Source organism: Neomonachus schauinslandi, chromosome 15, assembly GCF_002201575.2.
Source record: "Neomonachus schauinslandi chromosome 15, ASM220157v2, whole genome shotgun sequence".
NCBI lineage: Eukaryota > Metazoa > Chordata > Mammalia > Carnivora > Phocidae > Neomonachus > Neomonachus schauinslandi.
In genome coordinates, this window is record NC_058417.1 from 42546727 (window position 1) to 42571788 (window position 25062).

At 57.1% G+C, this 25062-nt stretch overlaps 1 protein-coding gene across 1 annotated transcript in view; it reads right to left on the reverse strand.

Annotated features, from left to right (window-relative positions):
- The window catches only part of ARHGAP27 (Rho GTPase activating protein 27), a 28145-nt gene that overhangs the window by 2366 nt on the left and 717 nt on the right, over positions 1–25062 (reverse strand). Inside the window, 12 exon segments of the mRNA XM_044921839.1 lie at positions 94–229; positions 322–444; positions 1324–1422; positions 3133–3237; positions 3719–3809; positions 4136–4203; positions 4566–4649; positions 4722–4802; positions 5063–5245; positions 5425–5742; positions 5744–5833; positions 24744–25059. Coding sequence (XP_044777774.1) covers positions 94–229; positions 322–444; positions 1324–1422; positions 3133–3237; positions 3719–3809; positions 4136–4203; positions 4566–4649; positions 4722–4802; positions 5063–5245; positions 5425–5742; positions 5744–5833; positions 24744–25059 — 1694 coding nt within the window.

Sequence of the window (25062 nt, forward strand, 5' to 3'; positions counted from 1 at the left end):
CTGGGGCAGAGGCTAGTCAGCGCCGCCCGGCCCCGGGCCACCCCTTCCCCCCTCCCCCCTCCCCCCGCCGCGCGCTCGCACTCCCTCGGGTACCTTTGATGTAGCCCTTCTCCCGCAGCGACTGCAGCGTGGGCCGCTTCAGCAGCAACCAGCGGAGCCGGTGCCGGACCCTGCTCAGGTCGCTCTCCGAGGTGGCTGCGCCTGGGCCGGGGAGTGCGGGGCCGGGTCACTCGGTGGCGCCGGGACTGACCGGGCTGGCCCCAGCCGGGTCGTCACCCCCCGCCTCCCCCGCGATGCCGGTTCCCAGGAGATGCCCTCCACCCACCCCCCGCGCGCACCTGCACCCGGCCGCGCCTCGTCCTCCCGCCAGCTTCCCAAGCGCTCGCTGGACCCGAAGTCCGCGCTGCTGCTCTCGCTTTCCTCCTCCCGGGGCAGGTCTGCGGACTGGAATCACGCGGCCTCAGAGAGGCAGGGCCTGGGGCCAGGCTTCTGGGACAGCGTGAGGGGCCCCGAGTGCCCTCCCAGCCGGCCCGATGACTCCCAAGCACAGTTCACGCTTCCCTTCTCCACCCCTGACCTCCTACCGCGGAACCTCAGAACGTTCACCTCCCTTGGCTGCATGGAGCCCTTCAGGTGTTGGAGACAGTCATCCTGCTCTCTCCCGCTCTTTCTTATCCTGGCCCCCCTTGCCCGTATTTTCCTAGATCCTCTGCACACAATCCACTAGGTCAGCATTCCTCAATTATGTGGCTCCGAGTTCTGAACTTACAATTTCAGCTGAGGCCCCAGCACTGCCAACAACCGCATCACCGCCCTCGACCTGGATTCCTACCTCTAGTAATACAGCCAAACTCTGTACTCAGTGTTGGCTCCTAGGGAACTGAGGCTCAAAAAGCCCCAGGTTGCTTCCAGGTGAAGAGCTGTCAGAGGGGGCCTGTTCCATCTCTAGTTATGCAATGAATATTTTGAACCTAAACAACAGCAGACTCTTCAATCCAAGCCTTTAAAATTTTCCCTTCTGGTTTTAGCCTGTCATTCCAGCCTGAGGCTCTTTCTCAGATTTCCTTTTCTGCCTGCCTCCCTTGAAGTGGAACATTCCTCTAGGATGTGCCCCCCACCCCGACCTGGAGAGATCTCCTGCAGGGCCAACCCCACAGGCTGGATTTGCCTACTTAAGAAAGACCATTTCTTCAGCAGCCCATCTGCCACACAGCCCTGAGTGGGGCCTGCATCTGCAGGGAGGGGCACTCACCCACACTCTGTTCTGCATAATGGCTGGCCATCCCATCCCCACCAGCCCCGGAGGCCCCAGGCTCTGCTTACCAGCTCCTGGATGCCCTCGCCAATGGCCTTGTGCCAGGTGCTGATGATGGCCTCGGAGTCATGCTGGATCAGGTACTCTGAGCCATCTCGGCTCCGCAGCTGGAGAGACAGGAGTCACTCAGTCATCTCTGGCTCCCCGGGTCGGCTCTGGGGCCAGGCCTCAGTGGTAGGGGGTGCGGGGAGGGGAGATACAGAAATGGTGGAGATGATCTGTCCTTGTCCCCAGGAACTGAGAGCACAGTCGAGCAAGGGCTTCACCCCAGGCCAAGGCATTCCGCCTCATTCAAAGCAGTAAGAGACAGTCTCTGTTACAGATGGGCAAACCCAGGCCCTCTCAAAACATAATCTGTTCCTATCTGAAGGTTTCATACAGAAGGAAAAGCTAGTTACTCAGCAATCTATCTCCCAGAACATTCATCCTGCTGGATGCACGGGCAAGCTGAGCTGTCCAAACCAGCTGTTTTGGGAAGACTATCACTGAAGTTTTCTGTGACTCCGGAGTGACGAGGAGGACCTGTTGTGAAAATCTGCCAGGCCCAAGTAACCTGGCCACGATCTAGAATGTGGGGCTGTCTCTTGAGAAAAATCCTAGGGGTGCCTGCAGGCCACCCCCTGAGTGGAGGCAGGATGGCCACCTGCCAGCCAGGAAGTGGAAGCAGGGGCTCCTCCATTTCCATTCAAGACTGTCAGCCTTTCCAACAGCTTGAGTAGCTTCCAAGAGTCCCATCTGCCTTCCGGTTCTTGTCAGAAAAGGCAACTGGGAGAAAGGCTCCAGACCTTCTGACGAGAGCAGCTCAGGAGATCAATCTGGTTTTCCAGCCCTGCTCTGTGGATACGCTGCTTCTAGAACTGAATGAAGCTTGGTGGATCTTCAGAAAACTCTCAAGGGCCTGGCAGAACTGCTTTTTCTGAGCTGAACTGTGAGGTTATGCTTTTGGCTTTTGTCATGTTACCTGAAGCAGCTCCAAGGGTCCCTTACTAACCTAGGCTGGAGCTGTGCACTAAAAATGGCTTCAACAAATTGGGGAAAGCCCCCCCCCCCCCCACCATAAGAAGAACCACGTAACTGATCCTCCTTCTCTTTTCACTTTGGCTACCAGGAAACCTGAGCTAATTTTTTTCAGCAACAGTATAGCCCCTGTACGTCATCTGCCCCCGATGCCTCTCCACATGGACCCCTTGCTCTAACTTGTGCCTGGTCTGGCTTTTCAGTGGATTTCACCAGCTCCCCATGTGTTGTTGTTGTTGTTGCTGTTGTTGTTGTTGTTGTGAGCTTCCTCAGAACTTCTGGGGACTGAGGTGAGGCTAAAGGTAGTTTAAAAGCAAGACAACACGTGGACAGTGGAGGGTGTGGCACCGTGAGGGACCTTGCCTGGGCCCCACCTGGTCCCAGTCTTCCTGCTAGGGGAGCCTGGGAAACTGGGGACCCAGTTTATTCACGGAGGACCCAGTTCAGTTGGAACCTGGGCTCTGACCGGCCAGAGCAGGTTTCCAACCTGTCAAAGTGAGTAGCAGGGGACAGGGAGTCTCCTGTCTGGGATGAGGGCTGTCCTTCCAGGCATGGGTTTCGTCCCCCAGAGACCCCCTACTCCTCACCACACTCCGGGGCCAAGGACTAGTAAAAGGGAACTGCAGAATCCGTGAAGCCAGAAATACCGTGGACGGATCCCCAAGGTGGACACAACTTTGGTTTTGAGCCCTGAGAATTCCGGTCCCACTCTCCCCAGGTCTCCCTTCTTGGGGCTTGCCTACTGAGGGTCTCAAGCCATCAGTAAGCCCCCTCTCCTTCTCCCAACCCCCACCACTCACCTCCAGCACATTCTTCCTGCTAGATTTGTCCTTGGGGGCCCAGGAGAGAGAGGCCCCCCTCAGCTCCACTGTGTACTCAGGGGTGGAGAGCTTGGGAGGCTGCCTCTGTGGGAGAGGGGAGAAGGGTTGGGGGGAGCACAGTTAGAGGGAGCCCTCAGCTCAGACAGGCCTGCCAGGGCTCCTGGCTCCAATCCACCAGGCTCCCCTGGCTTCAAGGACAGGATGGGGAAGGGTTCCTGGAACCCAGAGGTCCTGGGCTGGCTGGTCCTCTGCTGCCTGCCCACCCAGGAGAGGAAAGGAGAAAGGAGAACAGCCCTCACGCCCGGGAGCAGGCGTGCCCAGTCCCTAGTCTGCCTGCCCACCAGGCTGGAGTGGCCACCCTCAAGGACAGCTCCCCATGTCCAGGGTGGCTGGAAGTGCTTGTCGTGGGCTGAATCTGCTGTCGTCACCCCCTGCCAAGGCCCAGCTCCCCCGGCACTCATGTTCCACTGTCACAGACCTAGCCTTTGACAAGCCAGATCAGGTAAAGAGCCATAGGAGTCAGGAGCAGATGGGGGGGTCCCTGTCCTGGGAGTCTGGCCCTCACCAGGCCGCCTGCAGCTGAGGCCTTTGAGTCCTTGAAGAATGTCAGCACGCCGCCCTCCAGCACCGTCCAGGAGGCGCTCCAGTGCTTCTTCCTAGGTGGGGGTGGGGAAGTGGGGGGTGACCAGGCTTGCATCTGGCCCTGGGCTGAGGGCCCCTTCCAGCGCCAGGAGCAGGGCACAGAGCTGAAGAACACAGCTTGGCTTGGGGCATCCAACGGTGAGCACTGGACTCCCATTTCTAATACTTGGTAGCCAAGGGACCCTGGGCAAGCCCCTGTCTCTCGGTGCCTCAGGGTCCTCATGGGACCTCTTAGAAAGTTGCCATGAGGATTAACAAGAGCCTGGCATACAGAACGCTCTCGGTAAATGTCAGCGTTAAGGCCCAGTGCGCCCCGGTCTGGGTGCCGCCGGGCTCTCACCGGAGCCGCCTTCCCTTGTCCGCCGTCTTGGTGCGATGGAGCACGCCGGCCTTGTCCAGAGTCTTGGTCTGAGAAAGCCGAGGGGACAGAGGAGGCAGTTAACAGGCTGGGCCACAGGGGGCAGAGGCTAGCCTCCTCCACAGCCAGCAACTCCTTACAGGCTGGGCCCGAGTCACCACCGAACCCTCTTTGCTGCTGGCGCTGGTGGGGTCCCTGCCCTCACGCCAGCCAGCAGGACAGATCTCCTCCCAGCTCCCAGCCTCCCCCAGCCCTGGGCCGGGACGACGCAGACCCAGGTTCATTCAGCCCAGGCTCGTGCTGGGGCCTGTGGGGGAGACATGCCCGGCCCCGGCCTAGCCCCCTCAACCTTCAGGAAGCCCCTATTTCTTCTGTGGGGGCCCTGCCGGGGCCTACATGCTCCTTCCCTTACCTTCTCCTCAGGTGGGCTGGCCTGGGCTGGGGTCTCACTGTCCTGGCTGGATGTGTGGATGCTTCGAGGGGCAGGGACAGGAACCTGAGGAGAAAGACACTGTCATACATAATCCCGTCCCCTCTCCCCAAGACTCTCCCTTTCCCAGTGGGTTACCTGGGGCAGCTCCCACTGAACTGAGGTGTCATCTGGGTTGTAGAAGTAGGGCTTCCCGTGTTGGTCCTCCAACCTCACCCACTGTGGGGAGAGGGATGGTCAGGGCTCCCAGCCCACCTCAGTGGACGGCAGGCAAAGTTCCCCTTTGACCAGAACCCAATATAACCCCAAGGAGTTTGGAGGGTCAGGCGCGGGCAAGGGGGTGTCTTGGAGCCGACCCAGGAGCTGGTTTATGGTGTGAAGGTGAGCTACTAGTGAGGAAGAGTTGGAGGAATGACCGGGGGAGGGGGGGGGAGGGGGTGGGGGGAGGCTGTCCGGGCACATGTGCCCGCTGCCCGTACCTGCTCTTGGGTGAAGTGGTTGGTGTAGACCGTCTGCCCGTCGGGGCTCACTTGGCAAGACCAGCCGGGGGGCGCGGCCAAAGGCGAGGTGGACCGAGGCTCACTGAAAGAGCCCACCGGGGAATAGTCCTCCTCCGGGTAACCGGTCAGCGACTCGGGGTAATCCGTCTCAGGGGTAGGGGGCTGCAGGGAGCAGAAGACTGAGTCAGAGCGTCTCAGAGCCAGTACGCACCCTTGGCCCCGCCCTTTTAGACCAGGCCTCGCCCCCACGAGCAGTCTGGGGGCTGTGGGGAGCAGGAGGCGGGGTCTGAGACCCTCGGGGCGCCACGCCGCCCACCCCGGGCCAGGCCCCGCCCCCTCACCCTGGGCTCCCGGGGGCTGAGCGGGCTCAGGCCCGGCTGCATCTCCAGCTCGTCCTCGGGCTCGTCCTCGGGCTCGTCCTCCCAGACGGCCTCGCCCGTCAGCGGGTTGTAGAAGAACACCCTGCGGCTCTCCTCATCCCAATACTGACCCCAGTCGGTCTCGAGGCTCTCGCGGCTGCCCACCGAGGCCGGGGAGGTGGCCGGGCTGGCGGCGCCCTCAGCAGCCTCGAAGGGCGACTCCCACGTGGTCACGCCCGTGTCTGGGTTGTAGTAGTAGGGACGCCCGCTGCCCGCGTCCGTGTGCGTCTCCCACGCCGGGGGCCGGGGGGGGCGCGCTGGCGCCCGGCGAAGGGACCGAAGGCTGCCGCTCTACGTTCTCGTACACGGGCTCCTCCGGGGGGTCGTCCACCTGTGGGAGGAGGAAGGAGACGTGACCTTCAGGGCAGCTCCGGGGTCACACAGTCCCGACTCGGCCACTTGACTTGCCTTCTGGGTGACCTTTGGCAAGTTAGGGTACCCCCGGCTTCAGTTCCGCCAGCTGCACAATGGCTGTCCTGCCCGCTCCAGAAATTGTAGTGAAGAGAGAATGAGGAAATATTCTTGAAAGTGCATTGCCAAGTATGAAATGACCCAGATGCACAGGGCAGTTACATTAATTATTTATTAACAATAATAAAATATCTATAACTGAGTTCTCCCAGCTGTGCACTGACTCTGCACTCCAGGGGGCGAATCAGAGGCTGGGCGGGAATAGAGAAATGGCCTGGGCCCCCTTCCTTTTCCTCCCCCTGCAGGTCACACGGGGGCAGGGCCCTGCCGCACTCTGCAGCCCCACCCCTCCTTCCTTCCTGGCCCTTGAAAACTGTGGGACTGGAATCAGTACTACCTCTGGATCTGGGACTGAAACTTCCTGAACGTGGGTTTTGCAGGCCTGAGAATCAACTGCCGAGAAAGGAAAGAGAGAGGAGAGCCAGATGGGAGGGAGGAAGGAGGAGCAAGGAAAGATGAGCCCCTCTTGCTGTCCAAAGGAAAGCAGGGGGGCGCTGGAGGGTTCAGTCACACAGAACATGAGTCTGGTCATACTCAACACTCCACTGCTCCCTGCCGCCTGCCGGGCAAAGTCTACAGGGCACCAGGGCACCAGAGGCGTCTGTCACCTGCCTGTCTTCCACCTTATTTCCTGTCATTCCTGACCCCTTGCCTTGAACTTTAAGCTCTAGTAGCAGGGAGTTGGCAGGAGGCCCCACCCTCTGGGCTGTGTCTTGGGCCTCAGCCCATCCCCACCCCTTTTTCACCTGGCCAACTCCACTTTCTTCTTTAGGACTCAGCTCAGGTGTCAGGTTCAAGGCCTTTCCCGAGATTCCTCTAGTGCGCCTACTACGGCCTACCACCCTCAGCCTGCCACAGGGATAGATAACTACACTATCAAACCCCAGCCAGCAGAACAGCACCAGAAGATTAATATTGTTTTTTCTTTTCTTTTCTTTTCTTTTTTTTTTAAAGATTTTATTTATTTATTTGAGAGAGAGAGCAAGCAAGTGAGAGAGAGCACAGGGTGAGGGGCAGAGGGAGAAGCAGACTCCCCGCTGAGCAGGGAGCCTGATGCAATGGGGCGGGAGGGCCTCCATCCCTGGACCCCAAGATCATGACCTGAGCCGAAGGCAGGTGCTTAGCAGACTGAGCCACCCAGGCGCCCCAGGTTAATTCTGTTTCTTTTTTTTTTTTTTAAGATTTATTTATTTGACACGGGGAGAGAGAGAGAGCATAAGCAGGGGGAGGGGCACGCAGAGGGAGAGGGAGAAGCAGGCTCCCCGCTGAGCAGAGAGCCTGACCCAACCTTGGGATCATGACCTGAGCCAAAGGCAGATGCTTAACCAGGCAGACGCTTAACTGACTGAGCCACCCTGGCGCCCCAATACTGTTTCTAAGAATATATAATGCGCCATGGGAAATGCAGATTTCAACACAGTGAACAGCATATAGTTCCAATTATGTGTTTTTAGAAACCCCCCAAAATGCTAACAGAGGTTATCTCTGGGCAGTGTGATTATAGGGATTGGGTTTGTTTTTATTTATTTTTTTCTTTAAACCTTTCTCAAAATTTTGTATAATAACCACCCCGCCCCCCTTTTTTAATCACAGAAGTCCCTCTGTTGCTCTGATGCCTTCGCTAAGTAGTAAGCTCCCCAAGAGGGGAAGCGAGTCCTGTCAAGGTGGCCTCTCCCCGGTCTTAGGTAGGCGCCCAAAACCATATTCATGTGTCTCACAAAGATTCACCTGTCCAGTGCAGGCTCTGTTCTAGGCACTGGGAATGCAGTTAGTGAACAAAGGGACCCAAATCCCCACTGGGCAGCGTGTGTAAACGGTCGGGGAGCGGGGGGGGGGGGATGAGTGAAATGCACGCACGTCCATGATAATTACTGCTAGCAAGGAGACAAACTCTCAGACAAGCAGCGTATTCTAGACCAACCGGGGGGCAGGTCCCAGACCTGGGGGGGGACCAGGAAGAGCTGGGTACACCAGTTCCTCATTCCCCTCCCTCCCCCCACAAGCTCTTGTGTGGCTGAGGCAGGACCCTCCAACCCACTTCTTTCTCTCTGCCGGCTGCAGCCCCCTGAGCATCCTGGATCCCACCCACGCCAGCTCACGGACCCTCCCCCAAACACAAAAGCCGTCTTCCCATCTCTGGACCTTTGCTCCAGGGGTCCCTCAGCCTGGAAACCCCCCGCTCTCATAACCTGCTTACCCAGACCCCACTCCTCTGCAGCTCCACTTCAAGCCTCCTGGAGAGACCTTCTCCCTCAGGAGAGACGCCTAGCCTGCTGTCACTCTCTTCATCCCCTGCGAGGGTCCGGCAGCGTTCTGCCCTGCTGGCCTGTTGGTTGTCCATCCCTCTGCCTACCTCCTCTGACCCCAAAGGCAGGGGTTTTTTGAGGGCTGGACCCAGGATGACATAATTGACCCTGGTCGCCCTCCAGCAGGTGGCCCAATGCCCTGAAGCAGGCAGCAGGTCCACCAAAGGGACTTACTGCCTGAGTACGCAAGCCAACTCCAGGCCACACTTCAGCAACAACCAACACGCGCACACCCACTACAGGAGAGATTGAAGTTAGCTTTGAACGAGGGCTTCCTGGGAATGAGGTTCGGCATGGGAGCCAGGAGACTCCTTGGGAGGATGGGATGGAGGCAGTGGGCAGAAGAAGGTGGATGACCAAAAACACCTCCTGCCCACCCCAGCTAGACCCACTGAGGCAGTGGCCTTCCCATCCCTGCGACAGGGGCTGGAAGGTCATATGGGGGGGGGGGTGGATGAGCTAAGGAAGGAGCCAGGCTGTTCGGAGCGGAGATTTCCACCTGCAGGCTGCTGGTCTTGGCTAGGAGTCCACGGGGAGTCCCAGGCTGGTCAGGCTGAGGGGGATCTTGCACAAGGAACACCCCTCAAGGATATACAGCAGATCTAGGAGGTGGATGCTTAGGCTCCCCGGCATGGTAGGGTCGCACTGTGGGGCTCCAGACTGCAGATTAGAGGCCAAATGGGGGCAGGGCAGGGCCCCCTGGAAGGAAGCCCATTCTAAGGATTGGGGCTGCCCTAGAGACACAGGCTGCTTCGGGAGGTAGTCAGGGGCTTTCCCCGGGGGTAAGCAGGCAGGGTCCACCCCTGTTAGCGACACTGCAGCCCTGTGCGGGGAGCTGGACCGCAGCAGCCCTGAGGCCCCTTCAAACTCTAGAACCCTCTGTAGGGCCCCCACAGTGCTAAGATAGAGGCGCTTTCCTCTCCTAGCAGAGCCAGGATCAGACTGGAAGCCAGGTGGGGCCAGCACCCACCCCCCCCCCCCGTGCCCTTTGGCCTCCAAGGGGAAGCTCGCCCAAGTTAGAGCAGGGCCTGCTACCCCGGCCCACAACTCCTGGGCTCCCAGACAACACCCGTCACAGCCCATCAACAAGGCCCTGATGAGCGCACCAGTAGCTCTTGAGGCCCAGACCCCAATCACGACAGCAACACGGGGAACACCAGTAGGAAAGGGGAAGTGGTCCCCCACCTCAGGCCAGAGGACAGAGCCTAGAGGGGCTCTGGCTCTCAGCACACCAGCTGCCCGGCCCCCCAGCACTCCCCTCATCTCCAGTTCCCTCCCCTTGTCCACAAGCAGGTGGCCGGCCTGCCTCTCTTCCCCCAAGCTGATCACCATCTCTCAGCGTCCCTCTGCAGCCCCCCCACAGATATGCCTCTCTGGCCTTGGAAAAGGAACGAGGAAAGAAGGGAGGGGTCCCCCAAGTTTGGGAGATGTCCTGCTCCAAAACCCAGCTCACCCAGCTCCTGAGAGGGCCAGAGGATGGAGGCCCGCTGGGGGCCCCTTGACGCAGAGGCCCTCAGCCATCCCCAGCAGAGGCTGAGCTTGCCCCCAAATGCGAGGGTCCCCCACCTGTGCCTGCAGGGCTCGACTCCGCCTCTTGGTCAGCTTGGCAATCATGTCCACTATCCTGTCCCCTCGGAGCTGCTGGGACGGAGCCCTGGGAAGGTTTCAGGGCTGGAGCCAAGGGGCACAACCCCAGGGCTGGCCCAGGGCAACCGGGGAACAAGAAGTTGCTTTGAGATGGCGGGAGGCTGAGCCTCCAGCCCATTTCCTGTCGGGGCTGCGGAAGTGCTGCCTGAGACAGAGGTTGCCCGATATAGGGTGGGGTGGGGTGAAGTGGGGGTGTCTCAGGTCAGGGGTATTTTTATGTGTCGCGGGAAGCACTGGCCTGATCCCCGGCAAGTTCTGAGTCCCAGGCCTAGCCACAGCCGGGGAGCAGGACAGGACGGCACTGGGACCGTGGGTGCGGGAGGGGGAGGCCATGGGAGGGGGCGGAGGGGGCAGCTGGGTGCGGGGGCCTGGGCTCGCCTAGACAGGACACGGAGTGGCCCTCAATTCCCCCAGAGCCCCAGGGAGGATGTGATGGGGAAGAGGAAGCCGGGGTGTGTGTTGCAGGGGGGAATGTCTTAGAGAGGAAGGGGCCTGGGCAGCTGTGGCATCAGAGGAAGCCAGGGTCCGGAGTCCTCCAGCCACACAGACGACAGGAGGGATTTTGACCAAGCCACAGTCTACTCGCCTGACTGCCTGAGCCCACCTCCTCCGGCCTGGGTCACCGAGATGCGTGCACGCACTCCGGCTGCTTGTCCACTTACACGCCCCCACTCTCAGGGGACAGCGACTAGTTCCTCCACAGCCCTACGACCGAGAGCTTCCCCTCTCTTCACCCTCTCATCAGGTGGGGGGTTCAAACCCCAGCCAGAAACAACGGGCACAGCGCATCCTGGGTGAGACGCTGCTGCCCCCCCCTCCAAGCCCTTGGGGGCCACCCTGTCCTGCTAACACCCTCACAGGTGCCTCCTCCCCAGCTCCAGAGGCCGGGCAGCACCCTGCCACCCGCCCACCCACCGCCCATGGCTCTCCCACAAAGGCTGCCCAGCTCCTCCTTCAGGCTCTGAGCCCCGCTTTCCACCCCGGGCCCCAGGCCCCTCGTCTCCTGCTCTTCCATTTCAGTAACCCTCCTGTCCCCAGCCCTGGCCCGACTTTCTCCCCTGCCCATGTCCCCCAGGCCGCTCCTTCCCTGCACCCACTGTGGCCTCGGGACAGGGACCCCTGGCGTAGGCGGGTGTAGACTGGGAGCGTGGGACATTCGGGCAGGCCACATCAGCGCAAGCCAGGGACTTAGGCCCTACTCTGCCCTCAAAGCTCTAGTAGCCTGCCATCCCTTGTGGGACGCAGAAGCCCGGAACACCAGGGGCAGAGAGGCCTACGGTCCTCCCACTTGTCACACACATGACGCATCCCACTGCCCCCGCCCTGAGGGACATGGGCCACACACACGATAGGTCACCAGGAGAGATGGAGCCAGGCGCAGGAGATGGGCAGAGCCTCCGTGAATGCTGGCAGCAGGGAGGAGCCGGGGCAGGGAAGGGGAGAGAGGAGGCAAGTGTGGGAACCTGAGCCCTTAGCACTGCCCTGCTGTAGAATTAGGAAGCAGGGTCTCCCCGTGGCAGGAACCAAGAGTGACAGTATGGGAGACCCGGACCCCAGAAAAGGCAACCCACAGGCTGCTTTTCCCCAGGAAGAAGCCTGGCCCCCACGCCCGGGGGCTCCCCGAGGGTTCTGGCCCCACACTCCGGGGATGGAGCAAAACCCACACAGCTCTGGCCTGCTCTTCTTCGTCAAGGAGGTTGGCTCTTCAGGCCTCCAGTCTAGGCCTCCCCTCCCCGGGGAGAGGAGGTGTGAGCATAGCAGCTCCCCAGTGGGGTCCTCCTCCGCCAGCCACACCCTCCCGCCTCGCCTGGCCTCTGGAGGCACATGGTGGAGGAGGGGACAGAACAAGCCAGCTGCACATGGGCCGCCTCTCCAGCCCTCTGTCTTCACCCCTTCTCCCCAAAACCCTCACAAGCAGGTGCAACCAGAAAACCCTATCAGCTCTCAGGGGCCAGAGGCAAAAGAAATGCCTGCAAACCAGTGACTGGAGCCCAGAGACTGGCTCAGGGGGCTGTGGAGGGGGCAAGACCTCCTTTGCTGACTCCATGCCAGCCAGGCTGGGTGGAGGGAGAGTGGAGAATAAATTGTGATCTTTGCCTCAGGGAGCTTAGCGCAGTGCACAGCGCTGGCATCCTTCCCTCCCTCCAGAACAGAGTCTGGGCCTCACTGTATTCACCCCTAGCCCTGAGCGACGAGTCCACCGGTGTGCAGTGGGGAAGCTGGGGGTCACCCTGCAGGGTCCACAAGCCTCAGAATGGTGGGGAACCATACCTGGAGCTGCCCCCCGCCCCCGAGAGTCTGGTGTAACTGGTTTGGGCTGGGGCTCAGACATGTTGTACTAAGGTGAGGCTCCGTGTAATCTTACTGCTTGCCCTGCGGCCTCCGAGTCCCAACACAATAGCCCGAGGGGAGGTTCTTCTCCGGGGGTTTGGAGCAGAAGCAGCATCGTTGGATTAAAAGGAAAAAAAGAATGAAGCAGGATTCAGAGACATGGCGTCTCGTGTAGATTATGCCTTAGCTTCTCTCTGGGCAGCCCCTTGAATCTCTGGGCCTCTCCTTCTTTGTCCCTAGAATGGGCTGTCATTCTGTCCCCGCTCACAGGGCTGGCTCCTATGAAAGCGTCAAGCAGGACCCTGAGTTCTCTGCCCTGCACCAGGGGACATGGGGAAGAAGGGAGGGCCGCACTTCTGCTTTTCTGCTTCTGGGTTTCGATTGAGTGCCCTTGGCTCTGGACTCTGCCCCTAGCCTCTTGGTGACCTAATGGGACTGTGTGCTTGGCCTGTTCCTCCAGGGCAGGCGGGGTCTGGGGCGGAGCCCCTTTGCCACTCGCACGCCCTGTGCTCTGGATACGGCTGGCAGCCCCCCAGGAGGTTGCGGGCTGCTGGGCCAGGAGGAATCAGAAACGGTCTGCCAAGGAAGCTGGTGGCCAGGCTGTATCGTGAGCCAACCCAGGGAGGAAAATGTGACAGGGGCCCATCCTGTCAAATGTAACTGCACGTGCACCCACCATTCCTCTTTCCTTCCCCAGTGGAGGGGCCAGATTCCCCTGTCCAAGGTGACCTCCCCAGTCTGGGCCCCTGGGGATCCCATGCCTCCTGCTTGCTCAGAAGCTGCCTCTTTTCAAATCTCTAACCCCTCCCACCTGACTGCCTTTGGCCCTTTGACATTTCAACAAACTCGAGGTCTCTCCATCTTATTTTACTTTTTTTTAAAAAAGATTTTATTTAAAGATAAAGACAGAGCGAGAGAGCGAGCATTTCAACAAACTCGAGGTCTCTCCATCTTATTTTACTTTTTTTAAAAAAGATTTTGTTTATTTATTTGACAGAGAGAGATAGCGAGAGAGCAAGCACAAGCAGGGGGAGCGGCAGGCAGAGGGAGAGGGGGATGCAGGCTCCCCGCTGAGCAGGGAGCCCGACGCGGGGCTCGATCCCAGGACCCCGGGACCGTGACCTGAGCCGAAGGCAGACTCTTAGCCGACTGAGCCACCCGGGCACCCCAAGGTCTCTCCATCTTAAAAAGCAAACGTGGGCCCGTGGACCCAGCTCTGCCTGCCTCCTTCTCAGAGCCCACTTCTGGAAGGCGGGCACGTACCCACCATCCTGCTGTCCACTCACCCCGACGTCCAGCCCACAGCTTGCGTGTCCTATGGCTTCCTTGATGACAAATGCGGTCTTTGTCGGGTCTGGCTCCCCTCTGGCACTTAGTCCTTCCAACCCTCTCCCTCCTCATCCTCTGGTGCCTGCTCGGCTTTGGGCCCATGCTCCTCTTCCTTGGCCTGTGTCCTTGACGCCTGGCCTCACCTTTGCTTCTCACTCAACTGTCCTGGGGAAGCGCAACCAGCTCTGTTAGGTTAACGACCCGCCAGTCCATCTCCAGGAGCATGCACCCAGCTGTCGCCCTGGGCGTCCTTGGTACGCCTCCAAAGCTGCATATCCCAAATCCCGGGCACCTTCCTCCTCCTCCCCGTCTTGGCATCGTCTCGGCTGTTCAGGCAGAGACCTAGAGTCACTGAGCTCGGTGACCTGACCTGCCTAAGCCTTTCGGACCTGTCAGTCCGCAGGTGACACACGTATTAGGGGGACATGGGAACACCACCACAAGGAAGCAAACAGTCAAATCCAGAATAGACATCCTATGGGGCAACTGGTCTGGTCTCTGACAGGGCAGGATGAGAAGGAGGGGACCATCAAGAGAGATTGAGGAGACAGTCAAATGAAATGCATGGTTCTTGAGTTGATTTTGGTTCAAACAAACTGGTTGGGAGAGATCTGTTTTAGGACAATGAGGGACATTTGACGATGGCCTGGGTCTGAGATGCTATTAAGGAACTAAGGTGAATTTTTTTAGATATAATAATGGTTAGAGTATTCTGATTATGGAGAAAAACATTTTAAAGACATATATGCTGAATTTTTTAGGGATGAGAAATGATAAAGTCTGGAATTTATTATTTCTTGGCAAAAAAAAAAAAAGAACAAACTTGGCAAGCAGTAATTGTTAAATCTAAGTAATAGGTATAATTATATTCATTTTAATATTCTTTTGGTTCTTTGTATGTTTGAAAACCTTCTTAATAAAAAGGGAAAAAAACCTCCCTTAAACTTTCTTACTATTCTGCATTCTCTGTGTTACTACTCTATGAGGTGTTCATTGTTTCTTATCCAGAGAGACTGGCCCTTCCTGCTCTCTCCCCTACCCCTGGTAGTAATTTCTCTCCCTTTATGATGCGGCTCTGGCGCTAGGAATTCTGGAAATACAGCAGCTTAAACATGTCCTGCTTCTTCTCTTCTCCCCACTGCCACCCTCTATGAAGGGGCTGTGCCAGCCGGTGGGCAGGGCTGGCTGGCCCGGGTGGACTGCCTGAGACAGAAGCTGGAACCCAGGGGGATCCCAGGGCAGACCAGGCCCACCATAGGACCCTAGGGGGAAGGCAGGGTGACCCCGAGGAGCTGACGGGGAGCCAAACAGGTGGGCTTAGCACTCTCTGCCCCTAAGGCAGGGAGCAGGGAGAATTCCTGATGGTGTCTTCGCAGGGGTCTGCCCAGCAAGCCCCACAGACCCACTGGCAGAGACCACCATTCCTCTGCTCCAGGGCCCCATCAAGTGGGGTACTCCAACAGCTCAGTCCCGGCCCCAGCGAGCAAAGACACATACACCCCGCTCCTCTGACAAGCCAGTGGATGGACAGAGTTGGAGCAAACAGAACCACCAGGCGGGGGGCAGTCAGACCTTAACACAGCAGGGTCTGGACACGCTACAGACCACTCACAAGTCAGGGGGAGAACAGGAGCTTGTCAGTAAAAGGTGACAGGACAGCTGGATGGCCATCCAGAAAAAATAATTAAAGGTGTGTCTCCATCTTACTCTGTCCACTCAGATATACCCCCTAAAGGATCAAATATTTAGATGTAAAAAGTGAAACCCAGAAAAATACTCAAAGAGGAAAACATGAGGAGCAAAATTTTAGATTTAAAAAAGACCTTGGTAACAGAGGCTCTAAATCTAAAAGCCATAAAATAAGTGATTTCTACATTTGACCACATAAATGTATCCAAAGTGATTTGTGTGGCCAAAACATGACATTCGTGAAGTCAGAAGACAAACTTGGGGAGATTACAACTCACGCAGGAGATAGAAGGCTATTTTCCCTTGAATGGCAAAACCTTCTAATAACCGGTAAGTAAAAGACCAATAACTCAATAGAAAAATGAACACAGGCTATAAATAGACCGTTGACACAAAAAAGGAAAACAAACAGTCCTTGAATCTATGAAAAGATGCTCACTTTCACTGAAAAGAGAAATGCAAATTCAAGCTCTCTTAAGAGCATGTATTTTACTATTGGATCGGCAGAAAACATCTTGCCAACACTTGGTTGGCAAGGCTGTGGGGAGTCACACACTCACATCTGTGTTGGTGGGAATGTAAATCGGTGTGAGCCCCACGGACAGGGACAGCAATTTGGCAAAATCTAACAAATACCTATCGTTTACCCTTCCACCCAGCGATCTTACTTCTGGGATCTATCCTTGATTTACCTGCATATGCGTGAAAGATTATTTATTATAGCCTTGTCTGCAACAGCAGAGGTCGGGAAACAGTCCAAGGGCACATCAACAGCAGACTGCTTGAAGAATTTATGATACGTCCCTACAATGAAAACCCATGTAGTGATAAGGAAGGAGACTGATACTCTCTATGCACAATCTCCAAGATACATGGTTAAATCAAAAAGGCAAAAAATAAGCAAGATATAGGATTGTGTGTACTGCATCCTACCTTTATGTAAGAGAGACAGAAAATCAAGTAATCAAGTGTGCTTTCATACAAGGCTGTTCTCCCTCTCCCACTCCCCCTGCTTGTGTTCCCTCTCTTGCTGTCTCTCTCTGTCAAATAAATAAATAAAATCTTAAAAAAAAAACACAAAGAGGGGGGCCTGGGTGGCTCGGTCGTTGAGCGTCTGCCTTCGGCTCAGGTCATGATCCCAGGGTTCTGGTATCGAGCCCCGCATCGGGCTGCCTGCTCCGCGGGAAGCCTGCTTCTCCCTCTCCCCCTCCCCCTGCTTCTGTTCCCTCTCTCACTGTCTCTCTCTCTGTGTTGAAAAATAAATAAAAAATCTTTAAAAAAAAAAAACACAAAGAAACTCTGGAAGAATAGAGAAAGAATGAATGAAAGTGGTGACTTTCTGATGTTCTCCTAATGGAGAACAGGGCACAGAAGCAGGGGTATGTGTGGGAATTTTACTATATACTTCTTAATGTTGCTTTGATTTTTAAAAACCATGAAAGTACATTATCTAATTTTTTTTTTATAGATTTCCTTTATTTGTCAGAGAGCTTGTGCACACACAAGCAGGGGGGAGCAGCAGGCAGAGGGAGAGGGAGAAGCAGGCTCCCCGCGGAGCAGGGAGCCCGACGTGGGACTCGATCCCAGGACCCTGGGATCATGACCTGAGCTGAAGGCAAACACCCAACCGACTGAGCCACCCAGGCACCCCACATTATCTCATTAAAAAAAAATCTTGATATTAGCCAGATAGAGGGGCTGGAAAACACAGTGACAACCCGAAGAACAAAAAAGAATTCTTAAGGGGATTCAAGTAAAGCACAAAAGAAAAAAAAAGACTACTTTAGAACTTAAAATATATCATTGCACTACTCATTGAAGGTGAGGATGGATAGTCACTCTCCAGACTCAGATTTGTGGCCTGGAAGACAAAGCAAGAGAAATCTCTCAGAACAAACACACACAGAGATAAGAAATAAAGGGGGCAAAGCTACAAAACTGGAGAAGTCTGTCAAGAGAGCCAACGTGTAAATGAAAGAAAAAGTCAAAGACACAATAATCATGCAACACACAGATTTCTCTAAGCTGAAAAAAGAAACGACCCAAGGCTATCTAGAGACTGATGGGGTTCTGTGAGTTCCGGGGTGGGGGGCCTAAGAAAAAGAATCCCCATCTCTGCACATCCCAGGGCAAGTTTGACTAGGAACCCCAGGGACAAGCAGAAGCCATGAATGAAATGCAAAGTGTCGCAGGACAACAGAGTGAAGGCAAAGAAAAGAATCAGTAGCACCCTGATAGGAGGGGAAGGAAAACCACAGGAAAACCAATAAATGTAAAGTAAACCATTAGGAACAAAATCAAGTACGCTGTACCCGTCATTAAACAAAATCGGAAAAGAGTGCATTATCCCATCAGAAGACGAGTCGTCTTGGGTTTCAAAATTCAGCGGTATGATATAGATAGATAGATATAAGAAAGACACTTAAAAACATGATAATGGGGCACCTGGGTGGCTCAGTTGGTTGAGCGACTGCCTTCGGCTCAGGTCATGATCCTGGAGTCCCGGGATCGAGTCCCACATCGGGCACCCTGCTCGGCAGGGAGTCTGCCTCTCTCTCTGCCCCTCCCCCCTCTCATGCTCTCTATCTCATTCTCTCTCTCAAATAAATAAATAAAGTCTTTAAAAAAATTAAAAAAACATGATAATGTTGAAACTTAAAGGATGCTGAGAGATATCGGCGAGTGTAAAAAATAAAATCGAATAAAATAGAAAGAGTGGCCAGGTTCATAACGACAAGGTGGAGTTTCGGGTTGAAAGCACCCCACGGGATAAAGAGGGACACCAGGTAATGATACGAAGGCACAGTCTGCCAAAATCGGGGCGCTCCCAGCAGTGTTCTAGCTAAACAGAAAAAGCGAAACCTACTAAAAGTACAAGAAGAACTTTATTGAGAAAATTTGAGTGGGAGATTTAATAAACCTCATCGGACCTGGAGGAAAAAACAAAACCAAAAAGAGGTCCACAAAGGAAACCCAGGTTTCAATAATAGAATCGATCAGCTTGGCTTGATCTGTACAGGACCTGATGTCCTTTAAATACAAAATATACAGTTTTTCCATGGCTATGAAAAACTTAGAAAAATCGTTTCCTCGGTCACAAAGAAATCCATACATAAATTTAGAAGTGGAGATTTTGCAAATCTAGGAAAAATGAATGCTTTCCTAGTAAAAAACCCAAACGGCCAAAACGAACAAGAATGAATGGAAAACTTGAAAACACCAAATTACCGTTGATGAGAAAAAAAATTCTGCCCCTGACAAAGCACCAGGTCCAGAGGGGTTCACGGAGGAGGCTGAATGGATGTGAGGCTGAATGGATTCACCTGCTATCCCCGTTCTTTGGCGGGGAGGCAATCCTAGGTTTCTCTCTGGCCAGCAGGATTCTGGGGAGGACCCCCCCAGCGAGTGCCCCCCCCCCTCCCCGCCACAGCAGGTCGGAACTGTGGGTTTGCCTGCCCAGCTCTCCTCCCGGAGAGTCAACTGTCTGAGGGCAGGGACCCATGCCTTGTGTTTCATTGCCTCCCGGCACCTGCCCGGTACTGAATCAATGACTCTGTAAGTGAAAAATCACAGTGCCACTGTCAGCGTCCCGGGACAACCCCCCCCATCTGTAAAACTCTCCTACACAGAGCGAAGCAAGATGGATGGAGAGAAACCAAAATGCTAATAGTCATTAGATTGAGATTTCCCTCCATTAGCCAAATATTTGCAATGGCGTGAAACTATTTTTATAGGGGGAAGAGTAATTTACAAATTCAGATGATTCCAGGAACACTCCAGTTGCGTAGATGGGGCGGGAAGGTGGCTGGGGGGATCTGGAGACGGGCCCCCTTCTGGCACCTTTCTTGGTTCCTCTGGCTTCCTCTCCCTGGCCAAGTTGACCCAGCCCCTGGCACAGACATGGAAGCCTTGACAGGGGCTTGGCCCTGCTCACCTGATGCCTCACGCTGGACCTCCGCCCAAGGGAAGGAGAGGATGCAGGGTGGCACCCATAGGAGCCCAGAGCCTGGGCTGCAGAAGGGTCCTACAGGCCTTGCTGTCCCTCAGCAGCTGCTCTGGAAGTCCCCTCAACACCACAGTCCTTCCTCAGTTTGGCAAGAGAGCCTCCTGAACTTCAGCAAGGACCCCTATGTCCCTTGGACCCTGGCAGCCCCCTTTCCTTCAGTGCCAACCAACATCAACTGTCCCCTGACGCTCTGGTCTGGAACCCTGACCACGTTTTGATCAGCTGACCCCAGTCATGATGATGGGCTTTCCCATGCCGAGGGCCGGGCACTGACTAGTCATTGGGGTTGGCATTCATTGCCAAGTGCCTGGTCCTCCCCACTACTGGACACAGTTCCAGGAAAGGCAGAGAAAACAGATCAAGAGAGAAGCAGGCTGCTGGGGCTCAGGAAGGAAGTGGGGAGGCAAGTGGACCGGTCTCAGGAGGCCCCGGGGGTTCTGAGGAACCAGAGACTGAGAGGTGAATAATAAGGCCCAGGCTCAGGGGAGATCACCCAGGGGACCCCACCGAGCCATGGGGGCTGCCACGCCCCGGGGGGGGGGATTTGCTCCTTTCTGCCTGGGGAGCAGTGGGTGGGGAGGACCACTGGTGGCCGGGAATGTGGGCTGAGGTTGGGAGGGGGCTACCCAAGAATCTGCTGTTTCATGGGTCAGGCCACAGGCTGGGCAGTGGGGCTCCAGGGTCAGCCTGGGCTGCAGGTGAGTCACAGGGAAGGAAAGGTCAGGCCAGGTGTGAAGAAACCTGCTGGGCCACTGCAGGACAGCTGACCTCCCTGGGTAGGGGCTGAGGGGGAGAAAGACTGTTGCTGGGAGGAGAGCATACAGACAAGGGGACTCACTGGACCCTCCCCTTGGCCTCAGTTCCCCTGCTCTTACTAACCCCCCCTTTCCAGAGGGCCCCCTGGCTGGTCCCGAAGGGGGATCCAGGTGGGTCTGTCCAAGGCCAGTTCTTTTGTCCCAATCACAGCTGCCTGGGGTGGCTCTTGGAGTCTGTCCCAAGGAGTGGGTGCCAGGCCTGGGGTCCAGAGAGGAGGTGGGTTTCAGCCTGGGTACAGGAAAAGAGCAGGCGGAGGGAAGGAGGGGAGAGAGCCCCCCTGTGCCCCATTCGAGGTTGAGGGGTCACTCACAGTTCTCAGGAGAGCACAGGGAACCAGGGCCCTGGGGCTCCTTCTAGTCCAGGCCGGCTACTCAGGTGAGGCGCCTCCTGGGCCGGCTGCATAGGAAGCTGCAGGGGCCCGAGGCTGTACCTCTTTCCTCCCTGTGGCCAATGCCTGGGCAGCAGGGGCGGGCTCCAGGCCAGACAGCCGGCCTGGGCCTTTCCACCTCCGAGGCCCTGGGGCGGGGATGGTGACCGCACCCTGAAATCCCCGAGTCAGCAGGCCCCCCTCCCCCACCCCGCCGCAGCCCCAGGGGAGGAGTCTCGGAGGGCCCTCCTCACCGGGCTTCCAGGCTCCCGGGGAGCCCCTCCTTAGAGGGGGTGGGGGCAGAGTGCTCCAGCTCACAAACCCCACCTCCTTCTCTCCCTCCTCCGAAGGTGAGCCGCTGCCCTCTCCTGGGACAGCTTATCCTCCTCCCAGGCCCTCAGTGGCAGGAGGGAAGATGAGGGTTTGGAATTCCTGCGTCCTTCCCTGTGGCCCGTGCCCAGGGCTGGGCACATACGGGACACTTAGAAAGGGAATACTTGGGGCGCCTGGGGGCTCAGTCGTTAAGCAGCTGCCTTCGGCTCAGGTCATGATCCCAGGGTCCTGGAATTGAGCCCCGCAGGAGGCCTGCTTCTCCCTCTCCCTCTCCCCCTGCTTGTGTTCCCTCTCTAGCTGTGTCTCTCTCCGTCAAATAAATAAAATCTTAAAAAAGAAAGAAAGAACGAAAGAAAGAAAGAAAGAAAGAAAGAAAGAAAGAAAGAAAGAAAGAAAGAAAGAAAGAAAGGCAATACTTTTTGCCTCCGGCTTGTACTGCCCCTGCTGAGCGGAACGGCCAAGCCTGCAGGCCACCCGGCTGAGACTGAACCTGCTGACCGGCTTGGGGTTGGGGGTCAGGAGGCATGGAAGTGACTTGCACTCAGCCACCTCCTGCCTGGGTGACCTTCAGCCAGCCGCTAAACCCCTCTGCACCTCTGCACTCTGGCTTTGGGTGAGAGCCCACAGGACCATTAGCCCCTTTGGGACAGGATCAAGTCACGTGTAACACGCTTTGTGTCCCCAGGGTCCAGCACTCTGACCAGGACCCACCCGGTGCTCATTACATGCTATCTGCGTGGAGGGTGAATGACAAGGCTGTAAAATGCCACACAGTGTGGAGGCTCCTCTCTTCTGGAGGGGGCCCTGCCTCTGCCGACGGTCCCACCCCCATACCACCCTCTCCCCTTGGCCATTGGTCCACCCTCCTCGACGACCCTGACCCTCCAACCACACATCCTTGCCCCTTGCCTCAGAGGAAGCGGGTCCCTCCCGCTCAGCCCTGGCGCCCCCTCAGCCTCTCTCCCCGAATCCTGTCTCACCAACCACCTCCTCACCATCCTCAGCCTCCCGCTCTCCTGGCCCCTGACCATTCACTTAGCTTTGGGGAGCCTCCCCTCTCGACCTCCACCTACCTCTGGCCACACAGTGTCTCTCCCTTCCCTGCCAAGCTGCTGGGTTGTCTACACGCGGCCTGTGTCCTCACCTTCATCCCTCTGACCTCTGCCTTCTGCCTTCAGTAACCCCTTGACCAGCTCCTGATAAGGTGGCTGCTGACCTTGGGGTCACCATTTCCGATAAATGTCTAATGGCCTTTTTCTAACTTCTCCTTGCTTCTGGCCACTTCTCGGTGTCTGGACCAGTACTCTCCTGCTTTTCCTCCTTGTTCCCTGACTATCGCTTCCTGTCCACATGTTCTCCGCACCCCCATCTCCACCACCACGTGCTGAGGGCCATCTCCTGGGCAGTAGGCCCGGCCTCCAGCTGCTGCCTGGACCTGTCACCGCCGAATAAACAGACCACCATCTGCCAGGTGTGCAACTGGGAGACTGGGACTCATCCTGACTTCTCTCCCACCCTCCATCGGCCCCCAGATCCCTCGGCATCAGCTTCCCAAATCTCCTGTCCTCACTGCATGCCTGGGAGACCACGCAGGTCCTCTGCCCTTCTCAAAATCCCACCCACGGGGGTCTTTTCTGAACCCCACTCCCTGCTGTGCTGAGAGTCTTCCAGCGGCTGCAGAATGAAGTCCACATCCCTGGCGAGAGCCCATGAGGCCCTGCCTGGCCAGGCACCACCCTGTCCGCACAGCGCCCCCGCAGTGCAGGGTGGGGGCGGGGCTGCAAGGCCCCGAGGGTGCCACATCCCACACCCACACCCATGCCTAGGCGCCACGGCACACTGGGTGTTGTTCTACCCCAGATGGCCTGTGCCTGGCCTGAGGCATCTGTCCCCTCTTGCCAGGCTCCTGACCCAGATGGCAGCTCTCCAGGGCTGGGGGGGCTGTGCTTCACCAGGTGCTTGGCAGGTGGGAGGCCAGTGCCTGCTTCGTTGATGAGTGAGTGAGTAGCCTCTCCTGCCTCCAAGAAGAAAACAGGTAGGCTCACCTTTCAGGAGATTCCTTCTCCAAATGCGGCCTTGAACAACTAAGAGCAGAACGGGGTTTCCCTCCCAGGAGAGAACCAACTCCCTACCCCTGGAGTGTGTAGGGGATTGGGTGGCCCACAGCTGACCCTGGAATAAAGCGGGGTCACAGGGAGTGCGAGATTATACCCATGACACAGGGAGGAGACAGGACCAGAGATCCTAAGCCTCTTGTTGAGGTCCCACTGTGAATTAGGGCCAGAAGCAAGACGAGGCTGAGCCTCTCTACCAATACCCAGGTCTCCGGGGCAGACGCCCCAGTCCCTCCGGGCGCAAGCACCACCCCCGCCATCCCCTGTGTCCCCCACCCGTATCACAAAGCTGTAACTGCTCCGAAAGGAGGGACAAGCGGGACCGAGAATCTGGAGAGGCCCCGGAATGTGCCTCCGAGAGCCTGCCTGGGAAACGGACGGACGCCGGGGTGAGGAGCGCTGGCATCCAGTCATCTGTCCCAGAGAAGCTGGCCAACTGGCCTTCAGGGACGCCGGGTCCAAGATCCCCCCCACTGCCCCGCCCCCGTTCCCTCTGGGCGGAGTCCGGGTCCCAGTCCTCACCCGCGGGATGCTGTTCCCCGCTGTGGCCACAAGGGGGCGGGCTGCTCCTTGCAGAAACCAAAACGAAGGCGGCGCCGACGAGGATACCAAATGGGACCCCAGCCAGCCTTGGTGGAGCGCCTACTACGTGCCAAGCGCTTCCATGCCCCACCTCGTTGAAGGCTCACAACGCTACTCCTTTATACAGGAGGACACTGGGGCTGGGGGAATTAAGTGACGCCTCAGCAGCTGGCAGGTGACCCAGCAGGGCCAAATTCGAGTCTCTCCAGCTTCAAATCCTGAGCTCTTTGCACTGTAACCAGACCGGGTGATGGGAAGACCCAGGAGGTCACAGACTGGGACGGTGTCTCCTTCCGCTGGGCATCCCAGACTCAGTCCTGGCATGTGCCAGGCATCAATGTTTACATCAAGTACAAAGAAAGAAATCAGAGACTCACAAGGTTTGGGGGCTCATCTCTCCACCCTTTCCACCCCTCTTTGGGCCAAAGGACAAATTGAGACCCCGAGAGAGGAAGTGAATTGCCCCTAATTACCCATCTGGTGGCAGATGTCAAAAAGGGGTCTGTGCATCCTCCCTCCACAGCTCCCCCCGCCCCAAGTTCCTAAAATTCAAGATGTCAGGGCCATGCGAAGGAGTCTGAGGACGTACAAGTGTTTTTTAAAACGTGCTCTATTTTCAATTTCCCAAATTAACACAACTGGATTCTGAAACGAAAAAAACATCCTCACTGTAACTGGACCTCTTCCTGAAACAAACAAATAAATTTTTTTTTTTTTTATAAAGGGGGAACTGAAATGTTGGGAGAAGCCAAAAAGGGAAGCAGACCCTTGACTTTCACATCCATTATCTCATTTGACCCCCAAGCTTCTACGAGAAGGGCTCCCAGGGCTGCCTGCAGGTCCACCACTCCATATCCCCAAGCCTTTCGGAATGGTGCGGCTGGTAGGTAATGGGGCGCACACACCTGTCCCCAAGGCTTGGGGCAGCGCACCGTAATCAAGTTCATCTGCATTTCTGCAGGAGAACTAAATGTCATAAATAAAGACCACCAACGGTTTTCCCTAACCAACTGAGTTAGGGAAAACATTCGGGCTCCAGGGAGCTTCGGCATTCCGGAATTGCAGAAAAGCGATTGGAGCCTGCGCCCCTCTGGTTTCGCCGGTGAGGAAAGTGAGGCGCGGCGTGAGGGGGCTCGTCCACAGCCGGCGGACACTGCTGCTCGGCGTCGAGCCAGACGCTAAGCCGAGGGGCGGCGGTCTCCTCGCGCCCCGCCCCCCCGCCCGCCTCCCCGCTCCCCGGCTCCCCGTACCTGCTGCGGGCGCTCCTCCCGCGGCGGGCCGCGCACGTCCTGGATGGCCTCGTAGACGTTCTCGGAGTCGCTGCGCGCCAGGGGTCGCGGGCACACCCAGGAACCCGCCACGCTGCAGGCCTTGAAGCTGCCCGCGCTCCCGAGGAGGCCGGCAGGGGGCGCGACGGCGGCGCGCGCCAGGTCGTCCAGGGACTGCGCGGGCCGCACGGGCGCCGCGGGCCGCGTGTACAGGCAGGCGGGCAGGCCGGGTGCCAGGCTGCTGGGCTGGGTCGCCGCGCCGCGCCGCGCGGGGCCGCACAGGGAGCTCACGCGGCCGCGG